At 45.8% G+C, this 24,520-nt stretch overlaps 1 protein-coding gene across 4 annotated transcripts; it reads right to left on the bottom strand.

Annotated features, from left to right (window-relative positions):
- Nucleotides 1-48: 48 nt before the first annotated feature.
- On the bottom strand, nt 49-23,509 carry CDC25A (cell division cycle 25A). Of its 4 annotated transcripts, none has more exons than XM_019985104.2 (15): nt 22,785-23,509; nt 21,721-21,794; nt 19,408-19,450; nt 18,742-18,778; nt 18,201-18,299; nt 15,569-15,688; nt 13,188-13,319; nt 12,253-12,327; nt 10,150-10,326; nt 6,324-6,425; nt 4,469-4,531; nt 4,275-4,373; nt 3,258-3,388; nt 2,214-2,325; nt 49-1,990 (listed from the first exon to the last, which is right to left on the bottom strand). In XM_019985104.2, exons 1-15 carry the CDS (start codon nt 22,952-22,954, stop codon nt 1,850-1,852), a joined length of 1,575 nt encoding a protein of 524 aa, XP_019840663.2. In that variant the 5' UTR covers nt 22,955-23,509; the 3' UTR covers nt 49-1,849. The 4 variants fall into 4 exon arrangements, with proteins under 4 accessions (XP_019840663.2, XP_019840662.2, XP_070632871.1 ...); XM_019985103.2 differs by having other exon boundaries at nt 18,201-18,302; nt 22,785-23,507; XM_070776770.1 differs by lacking the exons at nt 19,408-19,450; nt 22,785-23,509 and having other exon boundaries at nt 18,201-18,302.
- Nucleotides 23,510-24,520: the final 1,011 nt, after the last annotated feature.

Genomic DNA, 24,520 nt, shown 5'->3' with positions numbered 1-24,520 from the left:
AGAGACTCACAGTTCCCTTTACATCCATCATGAAGCAGGCAGAGAGCATGGGTTCAAGATTGTTTTTATTTTCAGAGCCTGCAACAGTTGGTTAGCAATGCTAGCTGAGCTGGTATGATCTGAAGGCCATCCCACCTCCCTTTTCAGGCATTCAACCAACAGAATCCCTACAAACAAGATTGGAGACCAATTCAGATGGGTCTCAGTGTGTGTGGGGGTAGAGGCCTTCTGTTCCCCTCCTCCCCATATACTTTTTCTAACAAGATTGTTTTATAGTCAAAAGCAACTCAAACCCATAACATAGCAACCAGTCATCTCCAGTATCACTGATTTCCTCCCCACCCCCAGAACAGGAAGCTGAGGCAAGAGGGGAGACTGACTCTTGAATATAAGAAAAACTTGGCAACACCCCGGTGGAGCAGAGATGGTGAGGAAGCCAGCGCCTAAAGGTAGGGATGAGCAGGTACCAAACAGCCCTGTCCAGAATCAATCCACTCAGCCCCAGCTCCTTGGGAGGTGTTCGAGATCCCCACTTCTGTGGGGTGAGATGAGGGACAACTGGTGACGACCCATCTCTCCCTGTCCCTCAAATTAAAACATGATAAACTCAAAGTTTTACCTTCAAAACCCACCACGCTGCTGCCTCCTGAGAAACACACTCTGTAGTCATCTCTGCCAGCACTCACTCCTTTCTAATGCCCAGGACTTCCAGCCCCTCTCCCCACCCTTGGGGGGCCCAGCCAACACTGATTCCATACTCCTTGACTCATAAAAGGGCTATTTTTTTAAAAAAACAGAAGCTGTCAAAGAGTATCGGAGTAATGAAGGAAGACACTCAAAAGTACACTCCCTTCCCTTATCCTACAGAGCACCCCCATCCTTGCCCCCCGACACTGGGATACCTATTCTGTACGTTCCAACACTGACTTGGGGGTGTCCCCACAGAAGCTGCCTCCAGTGCTTTCCTGATCGTGACTCTTGCCCAGTGACATCACAGGGAGCTAGGGTGAGGAAGAGCAGGGTCACTCCCCTCCGGTAGGTCTCAGGGGCCTTCGAGGTAGGTCTGGGAGATTTAGCTTATGTCCTGAAGCCGAGCCTGAGTCCGGTGCCTGCTCCCACCAGTGTCTCAGTCCTTGGCTGTAAATAGCAGCAGCCCCAGTACTGCAGTGCCTCCCGGGGGAGACAGACAGAGCCCCTTGTTCTCTGTCCCACAACTCATGTCCCTCTTCTTCCCCTTCCTTTACTCTTTTTTTCTTTAAAAATCAAAGGCAGAGGTACTCCCCCGGGATGATAAAATCCTACCTAGGATGGCAGTATTCTAACTGAAAGAAGCAATTAAATAAAAGTCTCCAGGAGTTGGTTTTTTTTTTAAAAAAAAAAAAGAAAGAAAAGAAAGTGATTGGTGAAGTTGAATAAATTAATGATGTGGGCTAGCCCACAAAGACCTGTGCTTCCCGGGCCGTCTTTGGTGTCTGGCCAGCAGCGTCTGGCAGTCTTCTCTCCGTCTCTCCCCTCAGGAGACAAGGCCAGTGCCCAGCGAGGCCGCAGGGGGCCCATCCAACCATGGGGGAGGAGGAGGCAGAAAGCCCTGACTGCTGCTCGGAACCCTGCTGCGGCACGTGACAGCCTTGGCTGAGCGCCCTGCTGAAGAAGGACGTCTTCCAAGGACGGAGAGGCGGTGGGAAACTCTGGGCTCCAACCTCGGGAGGGTGGGAGGTAGGTTTAAGACGTGGAAGCCTCCGCCCTTCTCTCCAAGTGTCGCGCCGCTGGCCCCTTTGCTCAAGTTTCTCTGCAGCAAAGAGGGGAGTGGGGAGGGCGGGGAGGCTGCCGCCGCCTGGCCGCAAGGCCCTCAGAGCTTCTTCAGGCGGCTGTACATCTCCCTCTTGCTCTTCTCCCCGGCCCAGGTCCGGCTCTTGGTGCGGAATTTCTTCAGGTCTTCTTTAAAGTCCTCGTGGTGCATGGGCCGGTAGCTGGGGGGCTCGCAGTGAGACTGGCAGGAAGACAGGACAAGATCTGGGAACAGTGGCCTCCCACGCACACTCCTGCTCCCTCCCTGCCGGGAGCCACAAGGCTCTGCTGGGGTGGGGTGGGGGGTGGTTCTAGGCCCCTTCTGTGCTCAGGGCAAACCCCCAGACCCTGGGTAGGAAACAGCCATGACCACCAACTAGGGGGTGGTGACGGGTGGCCTGTGCCCTCCAGAGAGTCCATCTCACCTGGCATTTCAGGAAGAACTCCTTGTATCCGCCCTTCAGGACATACAGCTCTGGGTAGTGGAGTTTGGGGTACTCGTTACCGAGCCGATCCCTCTCTCTCACGTATCGGCACCTGTAAAGGGGAAGCAGAGCCAGAGTCTGATTAGCTGTGCATGATCAAAGCGGTGCTCCTTACACATCTCCCCAGCTTGACCTGCACTCCTGCAAACAGAGCCCAGATGTGATTTCCTCTGCCACCCTCTGACCCTCAGGAACCCTGCTCACAGCCAGTTCCAAGGCCTTGTCTTGGAAGGCGGACAATCTCCTCCCCACTTTCCAAGTTAAACAGTGTCTTGATTCCCACCCAGCGTCCTCTCTGCCACCACCACCACCGATTATTTTAAATCTGAAGTGATGCTTTATTGTAGTTATACTTCCACTTATTTTGGTATAAAATTTATCTCTGTAGTAAACTATAATAGGGCCTTGGTCATAAAAGCTTGTGTATTAGTGGGGGCAGGCGGCGCAGTTCTTTCCACCTCTAGTGTGGCAATAACCTGAAAGTAACATAACCCCCTTCTGTGAGAACATGGATTTGACAAGTGTTTGAAAGCATCATGTTAAGTTTTGCTGAGAAGACATCACGCTTTCCTGGCATTTGCATAAGGAGTCACCACACTGTCCCTGAAGGATGTCACCTGAGATCAGCAGCCCCACAAGCAGAACTAGGGGCAGTGGGGGAACCGAAAGAGCCAGAGTTCAATTCAATATAAAGGCAGGCTGAACGATGGGCCGAGCCCAGCAGTGGCCAGGACTCACTGAGGAGTGGGGGTGATGAAGCAGATGCCCGATCCCTGGGGCATGCTGCAGAGGGAACACCAGAGTAATAGGCTGGACTGGGGAGGCCACAGAGCCCTTCTAAGCCCTTAACAACGGCCGTGGTGCAACCATTGGGTCGAGCCTAAAACTACACTCCAGGAAGCAGTTCATGAAATCAACTGACTGCTCAACAGGTAAGGATTTAAGAAACATCTGTTACACATGAACGATACTCAGCCCACTCACATGCGAGGGCCGCGCTCAGAAGAGAACTCGCAGTGGAACACCACGATAACACGCTTGCCATCCGTAGGTACGATAGGCTTCTTGAGTAAGAACTCTTCAACCTCCTCTTCCATGTGCAAGTTCACTGCACCCTGTGAAGACACCAGAGGCTTAGGTCTCACGCTGATGCTAATGATTCTTGGAGACTGGTCTTCATATGGGTGCCTCAAGATTCTGTTATGCCTGTGCGCTGTATGAGTGGCATTTGTCAATGTAGGGACTTTCAGAGAGTGGCAGACCCAAACACTGTCTTTAAATTACCTCTTAGTGTATTTCAACGGGCTTCCCAGGTGGCACTAATAGTAAAGAACCCGCCTGCCAATGCAGGAGACGTAAGAAACATGGGTTCAATCCCTGGGTTGGGAAGGTCCCCTGAAGGAGGGCATGGCAACCCACTCCAGTATTCTTGCCTGGAGAATTCCATGGACAGAGGAGCCTGGCGGGCTAGGCTCCCCTCATGCAGAGGTCACAGAGTCGGACACAATGAAGCAACTTAACACACACACACAATGTATTTCAACCCAATGGCTTTCTTCCTGGGCAAGTTACACATGAACTGTTCCAACACCCACTTCACCAGACAGCTTAACTCAACTATAAATGTAAGAGGCATCACTAGGCCTGGCCCATGTTGCCAAAGACTGGCTTCTCCTCACAGGTTCATGCCCAGGCATAGAAGTCAGTGGGTACCACCTCGAAATCCCCGACAGTGATGGCGTGGGGGACAAAACAGGGCGCGGTTTGCTGTATGATTAGTGCACACCAGGGAGCATTCTTTCAGTGCACCAGGAATCAAATGCCTTTTACACCCACTGCCTCTTTTTACAATTCTCATAAGCAGTATGTGAGCATTATAACAAGCAGCCAGGTATCACCCCCTCCTTTAAAAATAAAAATAAATCACAGATACTGTCTATAGGGCTCCTGCTATGCCTCCCACAGTAGCAGAGCTTACCCACAAGCCCCCAGAATCTATACCTTGATGTGGCCTCCCTCATATTCATATGGGTATCGGCAGTCGATGATGACAAACTCTTTAATGAGGTTGGCAAACTTGCCATTCAAAACAGATGTAATCTGTGGAGAAAGAGCCAAGGAGAGTCACCTCTGGCTGCGAGGAATGACTAGATCCCAGTATCGCATGGGTGGCAGATCCCCAAAGGATAACTTACAATTTCTGGAGAGATGTATTTTAAATCCTGATGCTTTCCAGCAACGGTATGAAAGAGGTAACCCTTAATAAGAGAAAGAAATACTTAGCAAATCTGAAAGCTTATAAAGGGAACATTTATAGTGCTTGCCTTCCTGGTAAAAGTCAGTTTAAACAAACAAACAAACATGCATCTAATAGAACGTACTCGTTATTTGTGTAAGCACTTCATTAATATCCTAAGACTGAATATTCATATGGCCCTATGAGGCACATTATCCCCATTTGTAGATGTCAAAACTAGGCCCCTTGCCCAAAGTCAGCCAGCAAGCAAGCCAGACCCGAATCCAGACATCTCAGGTGAATTCCTTTATCGCCTGCTTTTGTCAGGAACCCTCAGGTCAGCAGCCAGACTGTGCTCACCACTTAAAAAGGACACAGCAAGGAATGACTTCACTGTTTACTGAGCACCTGACTTTTGCAGCATGGCGCTGGAGGAGACACTGGAGGTGGAATAAGTGAGACCCACCCAGCCTTGAGGGGGGAAGATGGGCACACCAGCAATTACGAGAGTGACTGGCAGAGTCTAGTGCTCACCCAACCCTGTGGTCATGTGTGGGGTCATTTCAACAACCAACCAATAGCTTCAATTCAGATGCAAGCTTTTACCAGCGAGGACACACCACACCCAGGTCTTGGCCTGCTCTTCCCTTCAGACTAGAACTGTCTTCTATTTTTTTTGGCCATGCTGGCATGTGGGACCTTAGCTCTCAGACCAGGGATTGAACCCGTGTCCCTAGTGTTAGAAGTGCAGTCTTAACCGCTGGACCCCTAGGGAAGTCCTGTCTTCCCACTTATCTCTCCTACCTGGCTGAAATGTCTAGCCCAGCCCCAGAGCTTCCCCAATCACCCAGTTGACATAACTCTTTTATTTCTTAGTCTAATGCTTACACTGCACTGATGTTTACTTCAATTACCAGGTGGTACATGTCCACGTGGCATGTCTTACCACATGTTAAGTGTCTTGAGGGAAGGAACTGTGTCTTGCTTTGGAATCTTTGCCTTACACATAGTAAGTGTTTCAGTAGATGTTAGCTACATTAATATGTAAAAGACTGGTCTGGGGACCTTCAAGTTACACATGGCTAAACAAGTTACTACTGACACAGGAAGGTGTCACATTTGACCACAGCACAAAGGTGGATAATCTGTACCAGGCCATCAGCAGACCTTCCTCTGGACCTCCCTGGGGGCATTTTCCCACAAGGACCATGCTCCTCTGGACAAGGGAGAAATTTAGTCTTCATCTGGGACATTCTAAGATGACTTTCTTTTTTAAAAAATTAATTAATTAATTAATTTAGCTGCACAGACTTAGTTTTGGCACACAGAATCTTCAATCTTTGGCATGCAGAATTTTTTTATTGTGGTGTGTGGGATCTAGTTCCCTGACCAGGGATTTGACCCAGGCCCCCTGCGTTGGGAGCACGGAATCTCAGCTGCTGGACCACCAGGGAAGTCCCCTAAGAGGACCTTCTGACATACAGACTTATATACAGCAAGGCTAGAGTTTCATTGCTGCTTCTTTACACTCTTCTGTAGCACTGTTCCCAGAAAGACTGGGTTTTGGGTTGGTGTCCAGGCTCCCTACGTGAAACCTCTGATCAGCACCAGTAAGGTCTACAGTCCCCAAGAAATGGAGGTATACCAGATTATGAATGTTCCTTTTTTTTTTTTTTAATTTCAAACTGTGTCCCCTCGGTGGGGGTTGGAAGGGAGGCTACATAACCCAGGAGCCACTTCAGGGGAGCAAGGCTGGAGGGGGTGTTAGGTACCTCCCCCGTCCTGCATCATGATGCAGTTCTGCTTGCAGTTACCTTGGAGAAGTCTCCTATAAGGTCCCTTGGGTCATTATCCAAAATGTTCTCAATGGTCCCTTTTGGGGAAGATGCTAGGGATAAAGACTGATGATGTAGAATCTGTAACAAACCAAAGGTTGAGAATGAGACCAGGCTTTAGAATAACAGGCTTTAGAATAAAGGCTTTCTCCTTTTTAAAAATGGAAGATTAAAATTAGTTTTAAGTCTACAAAAAGTATTTCTCAGCTGTACCCACTGAGACGCTCCAGGGGTACAGTACGTACCCCTTTGTCAATGTGTTCCCTAAATACTACAGTTGACCCCTGAACACAGAGGTTAGGGCCACCATTCCGCATCTCCAATTCAACCAGCTACAGATCATGCAGTACCATAACATGTATTTACTGAAACCAGAGCTTTCTGACTGAATCCAGGCTGGGACAAGAAATGTACAAGATAAACCTGGAACACCTTGTCATTAGTAACAAGGAAGTGCTCATATTTCAAAGAGCATGTCAAAAGGGCTAATTATGGAGAAGTCGAGATATCTTAAACAGTACACAAAAAGCACTAAACATAAAAAGACTGGTAAATTAAAACATGTTTTAAAGAAATCAAGAAATTCTGTTAATCAAAACAACAAGATGAGGTAAGAACAGGCAAGCCAGAGTGGGCAGATAAATAATTCATCTCAATAAAAGATTCATCTCTTAATATATAAAGCATTCTCACAAGAGATAACCCAATAGAAATATGGGCTAGAAAGGTGGTTGGGTAATCGGAAAATCTAGAAAAATGACTATCAGAGAACTGTAAAAAAGATACTACACAGGGTTCCCTTTGATGGCTCAAGTGATAAAGAACCTGCCTGCAATGCAGGAGACACAGGTTCGATCCCTGGGTTAAGAAGATCCCTTGGAGGAGGAAATGGCAACCCACTGCAGTATTCTTGCCTGGAAAATCCAATGGAGCTGGCGGGTTACAGTCAAGAGGGTCAAAAAGAGTTGGATACAACCTGAGCACGCACATGCCCATGCTACACACTCCCCAGAACGGGTAAAAGTAAAGGGATGGACACCACCAGATACTGGACTCTCACACTGTTGTGAGTACAGCTGGCCCTTGGTATCCCTGAAATTGATTTTAGGAGGCCCGAGGATGCTTATATGGAATGGCACCCAGTACAGCTGGTGCTCAGTGGTGCTCAGTAGCCATGGGTTCCAAAGTCAGTTGAAGGGAGACCCCAGATACAGAGGGTTGACTGGACAAACATTTTGGAAAGTTATATGACAGTGTCTACTAAAGCTAAACATATGCCTAGCCCAGGACATGGAGTCCACAGGAAAAATGAAAGCGCATGTTTAGAAGAGAAACAGCACAGATACCATCAGCTAGAATGCTTGATGAAGACAAGATAAGTCTTTTCAATAAATGGTGCCAGGCAAATGGAATAGTCACATGTGAAAGAATGAAAATTAGGCCCCTATCTTACATTGTTCACAATAACTCAAGATGGAGTAAAGACTTAAATTTGAGACAGGAAACTGTTAAACTCCTAGAAGAAAACACAGGAAAAAAGTTCCTTGATGTGGGTCTTGGCAATTTTTTGGATCTGACACCTAAGGTACAAGCAAGCAAATCAAACTAAAAAGCTTCTATCCATTAAAAGAAATGATCAACAAAATGAAAAGATAACCTACATACAGAATTGGAAAAAAAATCTGAAAACCACATTATCTGGTAAGGGGTTAATATCCAAAATGTAAGGAATCCATACAACTTAATAACCCCCCCACCAAAAGAAACAAAAAACCTCCCAAATAAACCAGTTTTAAAAACAGAAAAGGATCTGAATAGACATTTTCCCAAAGGTACACACATGGCCAACAGGGACATGAAAGGATGATCAATATCCAGACTACAAAGAGATATCACCTCATGTCTATAAGAAAGACTGTCATCAAAAAGACAAGATGGGGCTTCTCTGGTGCTCAGTGGTAAGAATCCGCCTGTCAATGCAGGAGATGTGGGTGTGACCCCCAATCCGGGAAGATGTCACGTGCCTTGGAGCAACTAAGTCTGCGTGCCACAACTACCGAGCCTGTGCTCTAGAGCCCGGGAGCTGCACCTACTGAAGCCCGAGGGCCCTAGAGCCTGTGCTCTGCAATGAGAAGCCACCATGATGAGAAGTCCACACACAACTGTAGATTAGCCCCTGCTCACTGCAACTAAAAAAGTCTGAGCAGCAACGAAGACCCAGCACAGCCAAACAAGGAAAAAAAATAAAAAACCTAATTATAAAATGAATCACTTAAAAAAAAAAAAAAAAGACAAGAGCAATTCCCTGGTGGTCCACTGTTAGGATTCCACACTTTTACTGCCTAGGGCCTGAGTTCAATCCCTGGCAAGGAAACTAAGATCCCCCAAATCCATGGAGTGGCCAAAAAAAACAAAAGACAAGAAACAAGTGTTGATAAGGATGTGAAGACAAGGGAACACTTGTACAGTATTGGTGGGGCTGTAAAGTGGGATGGCTGCTATGGAAAACAGTATGGACGTACCTTAAAAAGTTGAAAACAAAACATATGATCTAGCAATACCACTTCTGGGAACGTAGTCGAAGGAAATGAAAACACTATGTCAAGAGATATCTGCACTCACATTACAGCAGCATTATTTATAATAGCCAGGACATGGAAAAAAGTGTTCGCTGACAGACGAATGGATGAGGAAGCTGGGATACACATTCACACAATGGATTATTATTCAGCCATACAAAAAGAAGGAAATCCTGCTATTTGCAGCAACATGGATGGACCTTGAGGGCATTATGCTAAGTGAAATTGAAGTCAGTCAGACAGAGAAAGACAAATAAGTATATGACATCACTTGTACAGGGAATGAAAAAACGGAAAACACACAATGCTAACCACTACCACAACCATCAAAACAAAAATCAAACTCAGAGAAAAGGAGATCAGATTTGTGGGGTTACCAGAGGTAAGCAATGGAGGAGAGGGCCGGATGAACGTGATCAAAATGTACAACTTCCAGTTATGAGACAAGTACCAGGGATGTAATGTACAACATGATGACTATAGTTAGGTCGGATGTATGGTGTATATGAAAGTAGTTAAGAATACATCTTGAGTTCTCATCACAGAGAAATGAACTAAAATACTAAGTGACAACAAAAAACACTATAATCAATGTTGTGAGACAAACCTAAAGTAGTCCTAAATAGGTCAGGACACAAGAAAAAAAAAACCCAACCAAGGGAAAAAAGCTATGGCCCTACTCCAGGACACAACAGCAAGTGGGGAGCTTAGACTTCCACCCTTGCCCAGCTGTAATTAAGTGCCCCAATCTCAACCTCACTGGGGTGGTGTTGGTGGAGGTCTAGAAGGGAGCTTGAACTTCCCACTCCTGCCCAGCAGCCATGAGGTCTGACCTACCTAAGTGGCACATCAAGGGAGGCTGAACTTCCGTCCCCCTTTTCCTGCAGTATCGGAGTACTACTAAACAGCAGTTACACAGCCTCATAATATCCAAAGTACACAGATACAACTGAAAAAAAATCTCGTCATATCAAGAAGCAGGAAAAATCTCAACCTGAATAGGAAAAGACAATCAACAGGAAGCCACACCAGACACAGATGCTGGAACTACCTGACAAGGATTTTAAAGTAGCCATCATAAAAATGCTTCAACAGGCAATTCTGAACAAGACTGAAACAAATGAAAAATAAAAACAGCCAGTCTCAGCAAAGAAAAAGAACCAAACACACATTTTAGAACTGACAGATACAACATCTCTGAGTGAAAAAGAAGCTGCAGAACTAACCTCCTGGGGCTTCTCTGGACTAGCTGCCTCTTCCGGACTGGCCCCAGCCACGCTTTTCCTCCGCTTCCTGCTTCCACCTGGGGACTCCTCTAGTGATCGGTCTGGTCTTTTCAACATTGACCGGATGGTAGAGCTACACGACGCTGAAGGGGAGTCAAACAGCTTGCAGCGATTGCCCTTTGGGGAAAAAAAGAGACTCGTGTTTCATTAAAATACATTGATTTGAATGGTAAAGAGGACAGACCAAGGACTTCCGGGGATGGTTTAAGATCAAGCCATTCTAAATTGGGCTTCCCAGGTGGTGCTAGCGGTAAAGAACCTGTCTGCCAACGCAGGAGACAAGAAACTGGGGTTCGATCTCTGGGTCAGGAAGATCCTCTGGAGGAGAGCATGGCAACACACTCCATCTAGTATTCTTGCCTAGAGAATCTCATGGACAGCGGAACCTGGTGGCCTACAGTCCACAGGGTCGCAGAGTTGGACACGACCAAAGGGACTTAGCACACATCCTAAATTAGGAAACAGACACTGTCCATTTATCTAGTCCTTGGCACACAGAAGACACTGAGACCCTGGTGTTCACTGAACATGTTCAAAACCTGACACTGGATACAAATGAGGAAGACTACCTATGCCCTGAAAAGCCTACCTTCTGCACAGGGTCAAGAGTCAAAGGGTTCCTGATAGTCCCCAGCAAGTGTTACTTTCAGCCAGGGCCACACTTCTGGCTTCCTCTTCCCCTCTACTTTATTATTTGTACCTTGCTCGAGCAGCTTGAATAGGTTTTAACAGCCCCTCTAAATCCAGAAAGGTATGAGGCAGCTGGATTATACTTATATATTAGAGCCAGTTAAGGGCATAAAACAGAGTTGAGTTTGAGTTTGCAGTGGGCAGGGGTGCCTTCAAAACTATTTAGAAGTCATTCTCTCTGCTTGGCTGTTTTTCTTTCTGGACTGTACCAGAGCATTTTAAATTCAAGACTTACAAAGCCAAAGGAAATATAGGAAGATGTGCTATAGTACTACTTTTGAGGACTACTTTCTCGGGGTTTGAGAGCAGCCAACCTGAGTAGTGGTAGAGACAGTCTGACTTCAGCAATCTAAACTCATCTCAGCCCGTTCACAACTCAGTGTTCTCTGGCTGGGCTTTTCCTTCTACACACCCTGTGCCCCTCTCCCTCCGTGAAGCTCCCTTTCCAGCTGATACTAACATTTCAGTGTCACCTCTTCTTTTGAAATGTCCCTGATAGTTTGCAGCAAACGTGTCCCAGAGACCAAGGGTTTTCCACTTATTTTTTCTGAAGTTCATTTTAATAGGATGTTATTCAGAAAAGCAAGATTACAGGTTTTTTTTGGTCTGTTTGTTTTTAACCTAGAAGAGCTGGAAGCATTTTTGGAAAGAGGGTCTACTGCTTTCAGTAAGGTCTCAGAGGACTTGTAAGCTCTTCAAGGGCAGAAACCCCAGTTCTGACTCAGCCCCTGGCCCTTATGATGAGTCTACTATGTTTGTGAAACTCCACTGTTATGAAGGGCCTACACATACTGTTTCATGGTTTTTACATCCAACTTATAAAGCTGAAAGCCATTTTCTAAGCATTCTCACACTGTATATATTAATAATGTTATCTTTCAAAAGGACTTAGTAAATCTGGTCATACCATTTTATTGGGGTGGTCTAATCTCTCAAAGCTTTGCACATTAATCTACTAAAATGTGTAAGTGGCTTCAAGACTGTAATAGTTCATTTGTTCCACATTTATAGTTCAGGGGCATGAATTAAAGATGTATTCAGTGTCTATACATATACCTAAGAGTGTGTAACTGTATGTGTACTATGATAAGAGCTCACTTTCCCTGGATGTTTACATACATGAGGATGTATGTAAAGGCACAGCCTTTGAAAGTGTGCCTGATGGAAACAGATGTCTGTAGTCTACACAAGTAGGTGGGTATTAAAACAAAACAAAACACCCTTGAAAAAACAGCATACATCAACACCAGGAAACACTAGTGACCAGTCAAACAGGCCCATAGGCTCAAACGCAGAATCTCAAAAGAAACAATTTAGATTCCTGTCACTCCCTCCAGACACACTGGAACTTACTAGGTTATTAGTTCTTCTCATGACAAGGGGAGCTGTCCAGAGGCTGGCCATGCAGGATGGGGTCTCTTCATCATTCTAAACAAAGAAAAACTGTGTCATAAAGGTCCAAAGGTCCATTAGAAACAACATTAGTTAAAATGTGTTAGATTTCTTCTTGCAGAATACCAGAAAGGCGTGAATAGGAAGTCTTCTAAGGGTTAATGCCTCCCCTCTCCACAACATTTTAAGGTCAAGAGAGTAAGAGTGATGCTATCTGAGCATAGCTAAGGGAATGCCCCTGAGGGGCCATGAGGAGCCACTGGTCTCCTCAGCTTTACATCACACGGCAGCTATTCTTTCAGTCCCTGATTCATTCCTTCCAGGAAAAAAAAAAAAAAGATTGTCAGCTCCTGCAGGGGAGGAAGGATCACATCAGTGTTTTCTTTGGAACACCTCCATAGAATTTAATCAGGCTAGAAGCAGAGTCTCAATAAGTTCCCAACAGATGAATAAAAGCATCAGCCACGGCTTCCCCTGGTGGTCCAGTGGTTAAGAATCCTCCTTGCAATGCAAGGGACACAGGTTCAACCGCTGGCCTGGGAAGACTCCACATGCTGTGGAGCAGTTGAGCCTGTGGACCACAACTACAGAGCTCGTGCTCTGGAGCCCACGAGCCGCAACTACTGAAATCCATGCGCCTAGAGCCTGTGCTCCACGAGAGAAGCCACCACAGTGAGAAGCCCGCGCACCGCAACGGAATAGTCGTCCCAGCTCACTGCAACTAGAGAAAGCCCAGGTGCCGCAACAAAGAACACGTACAGCCAAAAATGAATTAAATAAGTAAATGAAACCTTAAAAAGTATCAGTCGGTTGGGGGATCACTGTTCTTTTTCAGATGACGGCTCTCCAGGGAAAGTTAGTAAAAATGGATCAGAAAGCACACACTCACACCATACCTTCAAATTCTCTCCATCAAGAAGATCCATGAAGCCATCATCCTCATCAGACAAAGTGGGAGTCACAGGTGACTGGGGCATAAAAGGAATGGAATTCCCTGGTTCATTGCCATCTCTTTCATTTGAGGAAAGCTAAAAGACAGAATTCATGGCTTGTTAATAATCAGCTTTGATTTCTCTCAATGGGTTACTAGTTTTTATGAGGAAAATATACCATATTCGTTTTAAGAAGTTTTAGCAGCTACAAATCAAAGGAAAATAAGACCTAAGATTATAAATGAACTGATATCCACACACAGTTCTGAGTCAAGTCAGGCCAAGTAGCCTTCACAAAGAACTCTCCCCAGGAGCAATTCACCTCATGGTGGGATCTGGGGCTAGCCTCCAATGAAGGGCAAGGCTTGTTTTTTCTGAGGATTATTACTGGTGAACAGGGATCAGCATGAGGATAGTGACAGATGATAATCTGCTAAAATGAGGAGGGGTGAGAAGATACCAAGTCCCTGTGGAGACCACAAAACAGACTAGAGAAATGTTTTTGTAACTCCAGTTCTGACAGAGGGATATAAAGTCTAGAAAGTTTTAGAAAATCCATCCTTGTTCTTTAGACTCACATTTAAATGACAGTTGCTCAGTTTTAACTGAGGAATTACTTGTGCCAGACACTGGGTGTGCTGCTGTGTGCTTATTTGCTAAGTCGTGTCCAACTCTTGTGACCCCATAGACTGTAGCCTGCCAGGCTCCTCTGTCCATGGGATTCTCCAGGCAAGAATACTGCAGTGGGTTGCCATTTCCTTCTCCAGGGGATCTTCCCAATCCAGGAATCGAACCCAGGTCTCCTGCATTGCAGGCAGACTCTTTACTGACTGAGCTATGAAGGAACCCCTGTTTTCAGACTGGGATATAACCTTTTATGTATAATTCCATTTAAGCCTCACAACACACTAAAGGTAGTTAATCCTCTATTTTCCATTTTTATTTAACAAATCAGGAAACCAATGCTTAAGGGAGGTTACCAAGATTACACCGCTCACTCGTTTGACTGCAAAGTCCAAGCTTTTCTGCCCATTATACTCTCCCTAGGAGAAACCATTCCTGGAGTCAAAATAGAGTATATCTCATTAGGCAATCCTATCTTGTTTTTTCAGTAAAACTCCCATTACAAAATGATTTACAGGGCTTCCCTGGTGTTTCAGTGGTAAAGAATTCACCTGCCAATGCAGGAGACACAGGTTCAATCCCTGATCCAGGAAGATCCCACATGCCTTGGAGCAACTAAGCCCATATGCCACAACTAGTGAGCCTGTGCTTTAGAGCCTGGGAACTGCGACTACTGAGCCCACATACCAATTACTGAAGCCCGTATGACTGACAGACACGATCTCTGTCTACAAGAAAAGAAGCCACCACAATGACAAGCCCGCACACTGCCATGAAGAACCACCCTCACTCTCCGAAACTAGAGAAAAGCCTGACCAGCAGCAAATACCCAGCACAGTCAAAAGTAAATACATAAAATTATAAAAATCTTAAAATATGTATTTAATATAGAAAATTTATAAAATCCATTCAAAAATCTACCATCTAGAGACAAACACTGTTAATAATGAATTCTTTTCTAGGTACTTTTCAAAGATAGTAAAAAAGTCCAGAGATAGGTTTTTTCCCTCTTCTATAACAGTAAATCTCTTTGGGGTGGGGTGTGAATGCATTAATCCTCAAGTGACCCTCAAGTTTACTGAGTAGCCTCTTTTCTGGCTGAACCCGAACCTCAGGCCCTAAGCCAGAATGGAAAGCTGTATTTTCAGATACAAGTTCCTGGGAAAATGTGGAAACCAAACATGGTCATTTTGCTCAAGTTGGGCCTCTCTAGTCCACCACCGTCAGATCACCAGTAGGAAATCGGGAAGTAATGACCATCTCTGACAAACAATCCTGGGACAAATACAGTCAAATAGAGCCTTGTAGGCAATGGGTTCACCGGAATACCTAATAGTTCTTAATAAACCGAGTTTGGTAGAAATCATGCGCTCGCTCCAAAAAAATCACTCTGGGAAGTACCTCTCAGCACTCAGAAAGCAAGTTTTCAGTAGGACAGATAATCCCACCATACACAAATTCAGAAGAATGACCCAGGATTGACAAGGTCAAATATGCTTTGCTCGAGTCCAGTATTTCAAACACACCACCTCTCACCCTGCTTCTGCCTGTCTGCTCTCCAGACACAGCAGAAACACCGAACATGTGAGTCTCAAAACATGTGAGTTTCAAAAGACAAAGTCAAGGTAAAGACAGCTAGAGCTGTTGCAGGGTCTTTAACTCCAGATTGCGGAGGCTTTTATCTTCCCATCAGGAACTCCCAGGAGTACAAAAGCACATACCATCCGAGCTGGGGCGGAGTTCTGCCTCTGTGTGAAGACATCTTTACCCTCCTCCAGTCCGTGAACATGTAGGCAGCCTCGAGATGCAGGTCTTATTGGCTTCTTAAACTCAAAGACTTGCTGCAAGACAGTATGCATGAGACATCATCCACTGTCTGTGAAAACCAGCCCTAGGGTCTCAGCTATAGCTCTGGAAGGCAGGCAAGAGAGCGGGTACTAATCACCTGTCTCCACACCCATGTCTCATCTAATTCAATGGATCTGTGTAATTAAGAATTTCAGGACTTCTTTGGTGTTGCAGTGGATAAGAATCCGGCCTGCCAATGCAGGGGACATGGGCCCTCCAATCTGGGAAGATTCCACATACCACGGAGCAACAAAGTTGTGCCGTGCGCCACATCTACTGAGCCTGCGCTCTAGAGCCCACGAGCTGCAACTACTGAAGCCCACAAGCCCAGAGCCCGTGCTGCACCACAGGAGAAGCCCCCTCAGTGAGAAGCCCCCACCTGCTGCAGCTAGAAAGCCCGCACGCGGCAACGAAGACCCAGCAGAACAAAAAATAAAGTAAAACAAGTATTTTAAAGATTCTGTCAAAAGCTAACTTCTCTAATCCAAGTACTAACCAGGTCTGACCTTGCTTAGCTTCTGAGACCAGATGACATGGAGCACGTACAGGGTAGCATGGCCATAGATAAAAGCTAACTTCTAATAACAGAACTTTTTTCTTTCACCACAAACACTTTATTTTCTAACAAACACATGAGTATTTGCCAGGTACACAAGACAGAGTTAACAGTAAATCAACAAAAAATAAAAAAATAAAAGTAAATCAACAACAACAACAAACTAAATCAACAGCTTTCTGTCAATTATACTTCAACTAAAAATTTTTTTTCTGAAGTCTAAAGCAATTTCATTTCAATATAATTGAACAGGAATTGAAACTTTTCAGTCTAGACTTGTATTTGAGGACTTTATATTTTCCATTTTCTTCCTACCAATAAGAGACAATTAAGTGGAAAACATTTAATGTTATTGTTTTCCATAATAAAAGCAATGAAGAAAAAAACTAATGGCAACATAACTGTAGCTAACACTGCTGTACGATAAGATAGCAAATCCTAAGAGTTCTCATCACAAGGAGACAATTTCCCCCCTTTCCTTTCTTTTTCTTCTATTGTATCTATCAATATATGAGAAGATGGATGTTAGCTGAACCTACTGTAATCATTTCACAATATATGTAAATCAAACCATCATGCTGTATGCCTTAAATTTATAGTGATATATGTCAATTATTTCTCAATAAAACTGGGGAAAAAAAGATCCTTTTAGTTTATTCAACAACATGGATGAATCTCACATATTGATGAGTGAAAGCCAGAAGTGATAGAACACATACTGTATGATTTCATTTTACTTAAAAGTTTAGAAACACTCATAATCCCCCCTCCCTAAAATATCCACTTAAGAACTTGTCAAGCACAGGTAGTATCAGAGGATTTACTTGCCCACACACACTAAGTACTTTCAGTGCATGAGCTCATCTATCCACCCAATCATCCCCATTTTACAGATGAGGCAACTAGGCCTGTAGGTTAAGTGATGTGCCTAAGGTCTGGCTTCCCAGACGGGACAACTCCAGAGCAAGAGCTCTTTAACCTACGTACGCTATTTCCCCTTCAAAATGAAGCCATAAGCAGGCAACCCTGGGAGAAGCCAAGCTGGGGGTAAGGGGATGGGGAGTGTGGGAAAGAGACCAGGCAATAGTGTAATAATAGCTTTGGACTCTGGTTAAAAGCACTACACAGAGGCAGACTTAGTGTTCCAAGCACTCAAGACAGGAACTCAATTGTTCTTTCTTTACCTCCCTCAGGGCATCCTGTTGCCAAAGGAATCATTAGGAAAGTTCACGGAAGCAGTAGGTTCTGTAAGTAATAAGTCCAGAAGATTCTAAGTATGCGTTGTAGCATTGCAGTGGAGGATGAAGAAAGGGAGAAAACAGGCATGGAAATACAGTAAGAAAGAAGACAGGGAAAGTTGAGCTGATTCACTGAACTCTGCCCTGTGCACAGCACCCTGGCAGGTTTGAGAGAACCCAGGCCAGGGTATTCCTGGGCTTTTGGCTGCCTAACTGCAACTCACCCTCTAAGCTACCATTTCAGCTACCCTGAGATTCCCTGGGATTTGTTGGCTTTGTTCTTGAAAACACTGTCAAGAAGCCTTTTCCTAAACTTTTTACTCATCCCACAGTCAGCACAAAGAGGCAAGGAAGGCCTGCCCAGACCCTTCCACATAAAGTGTACTTGGATGTAATTCCCCCTAAGAGCCACCTTTTGAGCAACTCCTACCTGCCAGGAACCATTTTAAATGCTTTTCTATATTATCTCATTTAATTCCAACAACAGTCCTACAAGGGAGTGCTACTCCTATTTAAACATAGAAGCCTAAAAAAACAGCTAAGGTCACAGCTAGCAAGCAGTAGGATTCCAATCCAGGTTTCTCTGACTCCAAATACCATCATGACTTTGATAAAGGTTGAGTCTCCCAGAAGACAGCCCTGCTACTTCTCCATCAGCCACTTGTGGGTATGAGCTCTGCCCCTAGGCGAGCAGGTTAATGCTGCACTCACATTTTCCTTGTTCTCATCCTGGTCAATCAGCTGAAAGACATCATGGTCAAGAGAATCAGAATGGCTCCTCTTCAGAGCTGGGCTACACCCCAAGAGCTTCTGCTGTCAAAGTGAAAAAAGGAATTAGGGTACATCAATGAAAATGGAATGGAACCTCAGTTGTAAAAGGGAAAAAAAAATGGTGATGGTAGGTTAGGGAGGCTTAGCTCCTCACAGTGCAGTGGGTAACCAGTCAACGTGACTAGGACTCTATGGCTTTACACCTAACTTCACAAGATCTACACAGCCCTCTCTGCAAGGACTCAGGTACCAAATCAACCCCCAAATAACATCATTTGCATAAAAAGAACCCCCTTCCTGGTTGGAAAAGCCCTCAAGAGGCAACCATTATTGAAGCTGCTTTAGGTAGAATGTTTTGAATGTTTATGAGACAAAGTAAGGAAAAGCAGTCTGTCTAAATTAAGGTTTATGATCAAGGTTACTGGTAGCTAAGGGGCAGATAACAGTTATTAGCTCAAAAGAAACAAGGGAACTAACTTACAGGTAGGGAATTTATTCTCCTCATGGGATTTTCAAGGCTGCAATGAAATCAGAAAGTAAATCATGAGAATCGAGCAAGGAAAGTGGTATTCATATTAGTAGATGCATAGTGTCTAAACTACTGTTTGATGGGGTGAGGGGAACATCAAACATATTCCTGTTTTAGGCAAGATGGAAGAATAGATTTCTGAAGCTCTTCTGTTTTCACAAGCAGCCCCATAACTGGGCTTCTAGTGAAAAAAGCCCAGATCATCTCTTAAAATATACACCTTCTAGGGAGTTCCCTGGTTTTCTAGGGGTTAGTATTCCAGGCTTTTACTGCCATGGGTTGGTTGGGTTCAATCCCTGGTTGGGAAACTGAGATCCTACAAGGGAGGCAAAACAAACAACAAAAAACCAAAGTTCTCTTAGGACAATGATGTCAGGAGACAGAGCAAGGGTTTGAGTGCTATTAGAACAGAACCCCAAAATTACAGCTAAAATAAAGGAAGGGAAGTTCTGAAAAACTGCTGACACAAACTACTCATCTCAAAAGATACCAGACTTTATAGGATCCAGGAGTCTTAATCAGGACCACTACATCCAGAGCTTCAGTCCAGAGCATGAATTATTTCATTCGAAAAATTATTTTTCTAAGCACAAACATTTAAAGGCAGTGAATACATACTTTTCTTTACTATCCAAGGGCCCAGGAGAATCCAGACAGAAGCCTGTGTGTGGGGGGAAAAAAAAAAAAAAAAACACCTCAGACTTTATTGTTTTGGGCTTCAAAATCACTGCAGATGGTGACTGCAGCCATGAAATTAAAAGATTCTTGCTCCTTGGAAGAAAAAAGTTATGACCAACCTAGACAACATATTAAAAAGCAGAGACATTACTTTGCCAACAAAGGTCCATCTAGTCAAAGCTATGCTTTTTTTCCAGTAGTCATATATGGATGTAAGAGTTGGACTATAAAGAAAACTGAGTGCCGAAGAATTGATGGTTTTGAACTGTGGTGTCGAAGAAGACTCTTGAGAGTCCCTTGGACTGCAAGGAGATCCAACCAGTCCATCCTAAAGGAGATCAGTCCTGAATATTCATTGGAAGGACTGATGCTACAGCTGAAACTCCAATACTTTGGCTACCTGATGCAATAACTGAGTCATTGGAAAAGACACTGATGCTGGTAAAGACTGAAGGCAGGAGAAGGGGATGACAGAGGATGAGATGGCTGGATGGCATCACCGACTCAATGGACATGAGTTTGAGTAAACTCCCGGAGCTGGTGATGGACAGGGGGGCCTGGCGTGCCGCAGTCCATGGAGTCACAAAGAGTCGGACATGACTGAGCGACTGAACTGTAACTGTAACACAACTTATTCATTAAAATAAGTACATAAAACTACTAGTACTGTTTCTTTAATGCAGTCAACAAAGGTTCATGGCTTGGACTTTTGCCAGAATTGAAGCTGAATCTCCATGATTGCCAAAACTTCGTATTTGCACAAGTCTAAACATTTTCATAGTATATCTACTCATGCTTTCCTCCTTGCGAACACCATCTTGGATAATAGGCTATGAGGAGACAGAATTTAACCAAACCTCATGACTTATTTACAAAACAGAAGCAGACTCACAGAGTAGAAAATAAACTTACGGTTACCAAAGGGTAAAGGGGACAGTGCAGGGGATACTACTACTATATATAAAATAGATAAAACAACAAGGTTCTACTACATAGCACTGGTGACTATATTCGATATCTTGGAATAACCTACAATAAAAAAGAACTATATATGTATAACTAAACCACTTTGCTGTACACCAAAATCTAACACAACACTGTAAATCAACTACACTTCCAAAAAAAAAAAAAAAAAAAAAAAGGTCTTAAATCATGATTATTAATTCAGTTAGAGGTTACCCAGGCTAACTTTCTGTGAGTTCCAACTATGGAAAGGACAAGTATTTGTTTTCTGGAATAGTTTTTTATTTCAAATATTTCATATCCTGTCAGATCATGTACATAATTCAGGGGGTTGGAAAATATTATTATGTCCTTTGACAAGCAAGCATTTATTGCCTTCAACAAGATAACACCAAGTGAGGTGCTCAACTCAAAGGCAATAGAATAAAGGAGATGCTGCTCAGCATGGCCCAGAGCCATCAGGGCCTGCCTAGCACACACCTTTCCTCCACGATGTCTAAATAATCATACAAGAAGTTAGGTGTTAGTGCTCTTGGCATGACACTCTTCCTTACCACACTGCCACAGATGACAATCCTATCCCTGGTTCTTAAGAAGCTTACATCTTAAGACTTTTGCTCTTGCAGTTCTTTACTCTAAAGCATCTGTGCAAATAAACCTTGCCCCAACACGAACTTTGTTGTTGTTTAGTGGTTAAGTCGTGTCTGATTCTTTTGCAACCCCATGAACTACAGCCCACCAGGGTCCTCTGTCCATGGGATTTTCCAGGCAAGAATATTGGAATGGGTTGCCATTTTCTTCTCCAGGGGAATCTTCCCAACCCAGGGATTGAACCCACTAGCAGGTCCTGCGCTAGCAGGCAAATTCTTTAACACTGAGCCACCAGGGAAACTAACATGAACTTATGGTTAGAATAAGATGTACTGGCAGTTTCTCCAGAGCAGGCTCACTGAAATAATTTCATTATACTTCCAATAACTTGACGCAGAATTTTAACCAATAATATTTCCCGAATGCCACTTAAAGAGTGGAATGGTTAATTTCATACTACTACTCATCTTCAAGACCAAGCATAAACCACCTCCTTGCGGCCACTTCACAGTTTCCTCGTCATAAACTGCCACCGGGGCTCCTTTGTACTGTCCTAACAGGTGTCTGTCACTCAATGCCAGACTTCTGCTTGCTACCTTCACTCACCAAACTGAGTTTCTAGGTGAAAGCACATGTTCTAGCAAATTCCAAGCACTGCTCCCCACAAGGCAGACACAGGATAAAAGACTAAAAGAATACCTGAATCAGTTGATTCGGAGGAGCCCATTCTCTGCAGACTGCTGTTTTTCACCTCTATGGGTTGTTCATACTCACTGAAACCAAGAAAAGTAACTCACAGGAGATAGCCCATGACAGGGCAAGTTGCCATACTGCCATGAACCATCATTACTTCTAGGCCACACCACAAAACACTTAGGCCACCCAGAACACCCAGTTGGCACTTACATATAAAAGGACATGAGAAAAGAGTAGGTTGGCATTGGTCACACTGCAGATAGGAGGAGGACAATGACTATTGGACTACTTCCTGAAATGAGAGCATGTGTTCTAGGTACTGAGCTAGGAGCCGGAATGAACAGGACAAGTTCCTGCTTTTCAGAGATTGGAAAAGACATGTGCTTCTTTAGAAAATGGGACGTCCAAGACTGATGAGAAACCAGCTTTACAAAAAAAAAAAAAAAAAACGGTAGGATGCATTTTTTTAATAAGGAAAAAGTGCAGGAAAATTTTAGGAGTGGAAAGCTGAGTTAAAAGACCTGGTCTTAGGAAAGCATGGGGCTGGGTGTGTTGTGGGGGACACAGCAGGAATATGCACGAGGCGAGGGATTGCGACGATTTCCGCAAACGCAAGGAAAGAAAACGCCACGTCCCTTGGCTGAGAAGGAAACAGAACTCACAGAAAGCTAAGATAACTACGAGGTGGTTCTGAAAAGGATAGAAGTGAGCGACTAGGAGGGCCTGTTTTTCCCCGTGGTGGCAGATTTCAAAGAGCTTCGTGGGGTAAGGACAGAAGAGCACAGGGCAATCTAAAAAGGGGTGGCGAAGGTGGGGAGCCCAGGCATACCCCACCCCCTACCCGGCCCGTCTCGGGGCTGAGGGCGGCCCCGGAGGGTCCGAACGGCCTCTCCCGCCCAACATTCGGCCTGGGGGGAGGGTGCACATGGCGGGCCCCCGTCGGTGGGGCCAACCCCGAGCGGCAGAGAGGCAAGCGCTACCCTCGCGGCCGGTTTTCTGGCCTGATCTACCCGAGAGCCGTCTGAGAGGTCAAACGCCTGCGGCACCGCTCCTCGGTCCCTCCTCACCTGCCCAGTCCCTGCAGCTGGTCCATGGTGACCGTCAGGTTGGTGACAGGCGACAGGCCCCCGGCGGCTGGCGTGCCAAACAGCGCCTTCACGACGGGCTGCGGTGCGGGCGGGGGGCTGCAGGCGAAGAGCAGGCGGCGGCGGTGCGGGGGCTCCGGGCCCAGTTCCATGGCGGCGCCGGGCCTCCTAGGGATCCCGCTCCCTCTTCCTCCGCCTCCGCCGCGCCCGCCCCGCCCCGCTGGCACTGGCCTCGGCCGCGCGCCCCGCAGCCGGCGCCCGCGGGTCAAATACAAACACGACCCCGCGGTTCAGGGATGCGGCTGCCGCGGGCAAGAGGCGCGGACAGGCGGGTGTCCAAACTCGGCAGGCGCCAGCCACAGGCGCGGGTGCGTCCCCTCACTCCGCGAGGCCGGCGGGCGGGGGGCGCCGGCAACCTGAAGATTAAATCCAAACAAACGGAGCGCGTCGGGGAGGGAGAGCGGCTAGAGCTACGAGGCAACGACCCGGGTTCACACTCTCTTCACTTTTCTTTCACTCTGTTGCCCGGGAGTGCAGACAACTAGGCCGACATTCACGTCCCTCCCGGGCCGTCGCTGCCAAGGTGGCCTTTCGCGGTAATAGCTGCTCACTGCGGCCTGCCGCTCCCCCGCCCCCCTTTCCTAGTTGGCGCCAAACGGAATCCACCAATCAGTAACCAACTTCTCCTCCTCGCTCAGGAATGGCAGCTAGGCTGGACCAATGAGAGGGGAAGAAGGAAGCAGCTCGCGGGACACTGCGAGGTCGGCCCCCTCTCAGAAAGGGGCGGGGCCTAGAGGGGCCCTCCGAACCCGAGGAGCTCAGAGGTCAATGAAAACTCCCAGCCGACCCTGCGAGACGCCGGGAGAGAGCGGAAGGCCCCTCTTGACGCGTTGCATGGTGGGAAGCGTAGTTCCCACAGCGCGCCGGAGTGTAGTCGGCTCTTACAGCGTTAGGCCAAAGCCCTATCGGCCTCTATTCTGTGTTCCACACGCTGAGGAAATGTGGAGCGTAGAAAAAGCTGTTCGGTCCCCTCTTCCGCTCCGGGCCTCCAGGCCCCAGTTTTATCACGAGAGAGAGAGAACTGGATGACCCAAGGAGTGGGCCCTGCCTCACGAACACAGGGTCCAACTCTGGAGCACTGAGGCTCCTGTCCAGCCGGCTTTCCTGGCCTTGAGCTGCTGATTACAAGACTTAACCCTATGGCCTGCGTTGTGGGCCTCGGCATTGTTTGCTCACCTCTAGTTTAGCTTTGATATATTTTCTCACAACCATTTCCTTCTCTCGCACCCTTTCTTGCTTCATTCGGAGTGCCTGGATAAGCATCCCCTGGTGGTTCAGTGGTAAAGAATCTGCTTGCCAATGCTTGAGGCTTGGGTTCTACGTCTGGGTCCAGAAGATCCCCTGGAGAAGAAAATGGCAACCCACTCCAGTATTCTTGCCTGGTAGGAGGAGGCAGAGGAGCCTGGCGGGCTACAATCCATGGGGTTGCAAAGAGTCAGATACCACTGAGTGACTAATACTTCACTTCACTTTGTGTCTAAACAGCAACAGATACAACAATAATAAACACTTATCTAGTGCTTATGTGCCACTGTTAGAAGGCCTTTATTCATTCGTTTAATTCTTACAACAATTCTATGAGAGAAATTATCCCCGCTTTGTAGGTAACCAGATTTGTTGTAATATCCCTTGTAACAGTGATGATTCCTAGAATGAAT

The sequence above is a fragment of the Bos indicus genome, chromosome 22 (assembly GCF_029378745.1).
Source record: "Bos indicus isolate NIAB-ARS_2022 breed Sahiwal x Tharparkar chromosome 22, NIAB-ARS_B.indTharparkar_mat_pri_1.0, whole genome shotgun sequence".
Lineage (NCBI taxonomy): Eukaryota > Metazoa > Chordata > Mammalia > Artiodactyla > Bovidae > Bos > Bos indicus.
The sequence above is the reverse complement of the archived record's forward strand: the minus strand, read 5'-3'. Positions and strand labels throughout refer to the sequence as shown.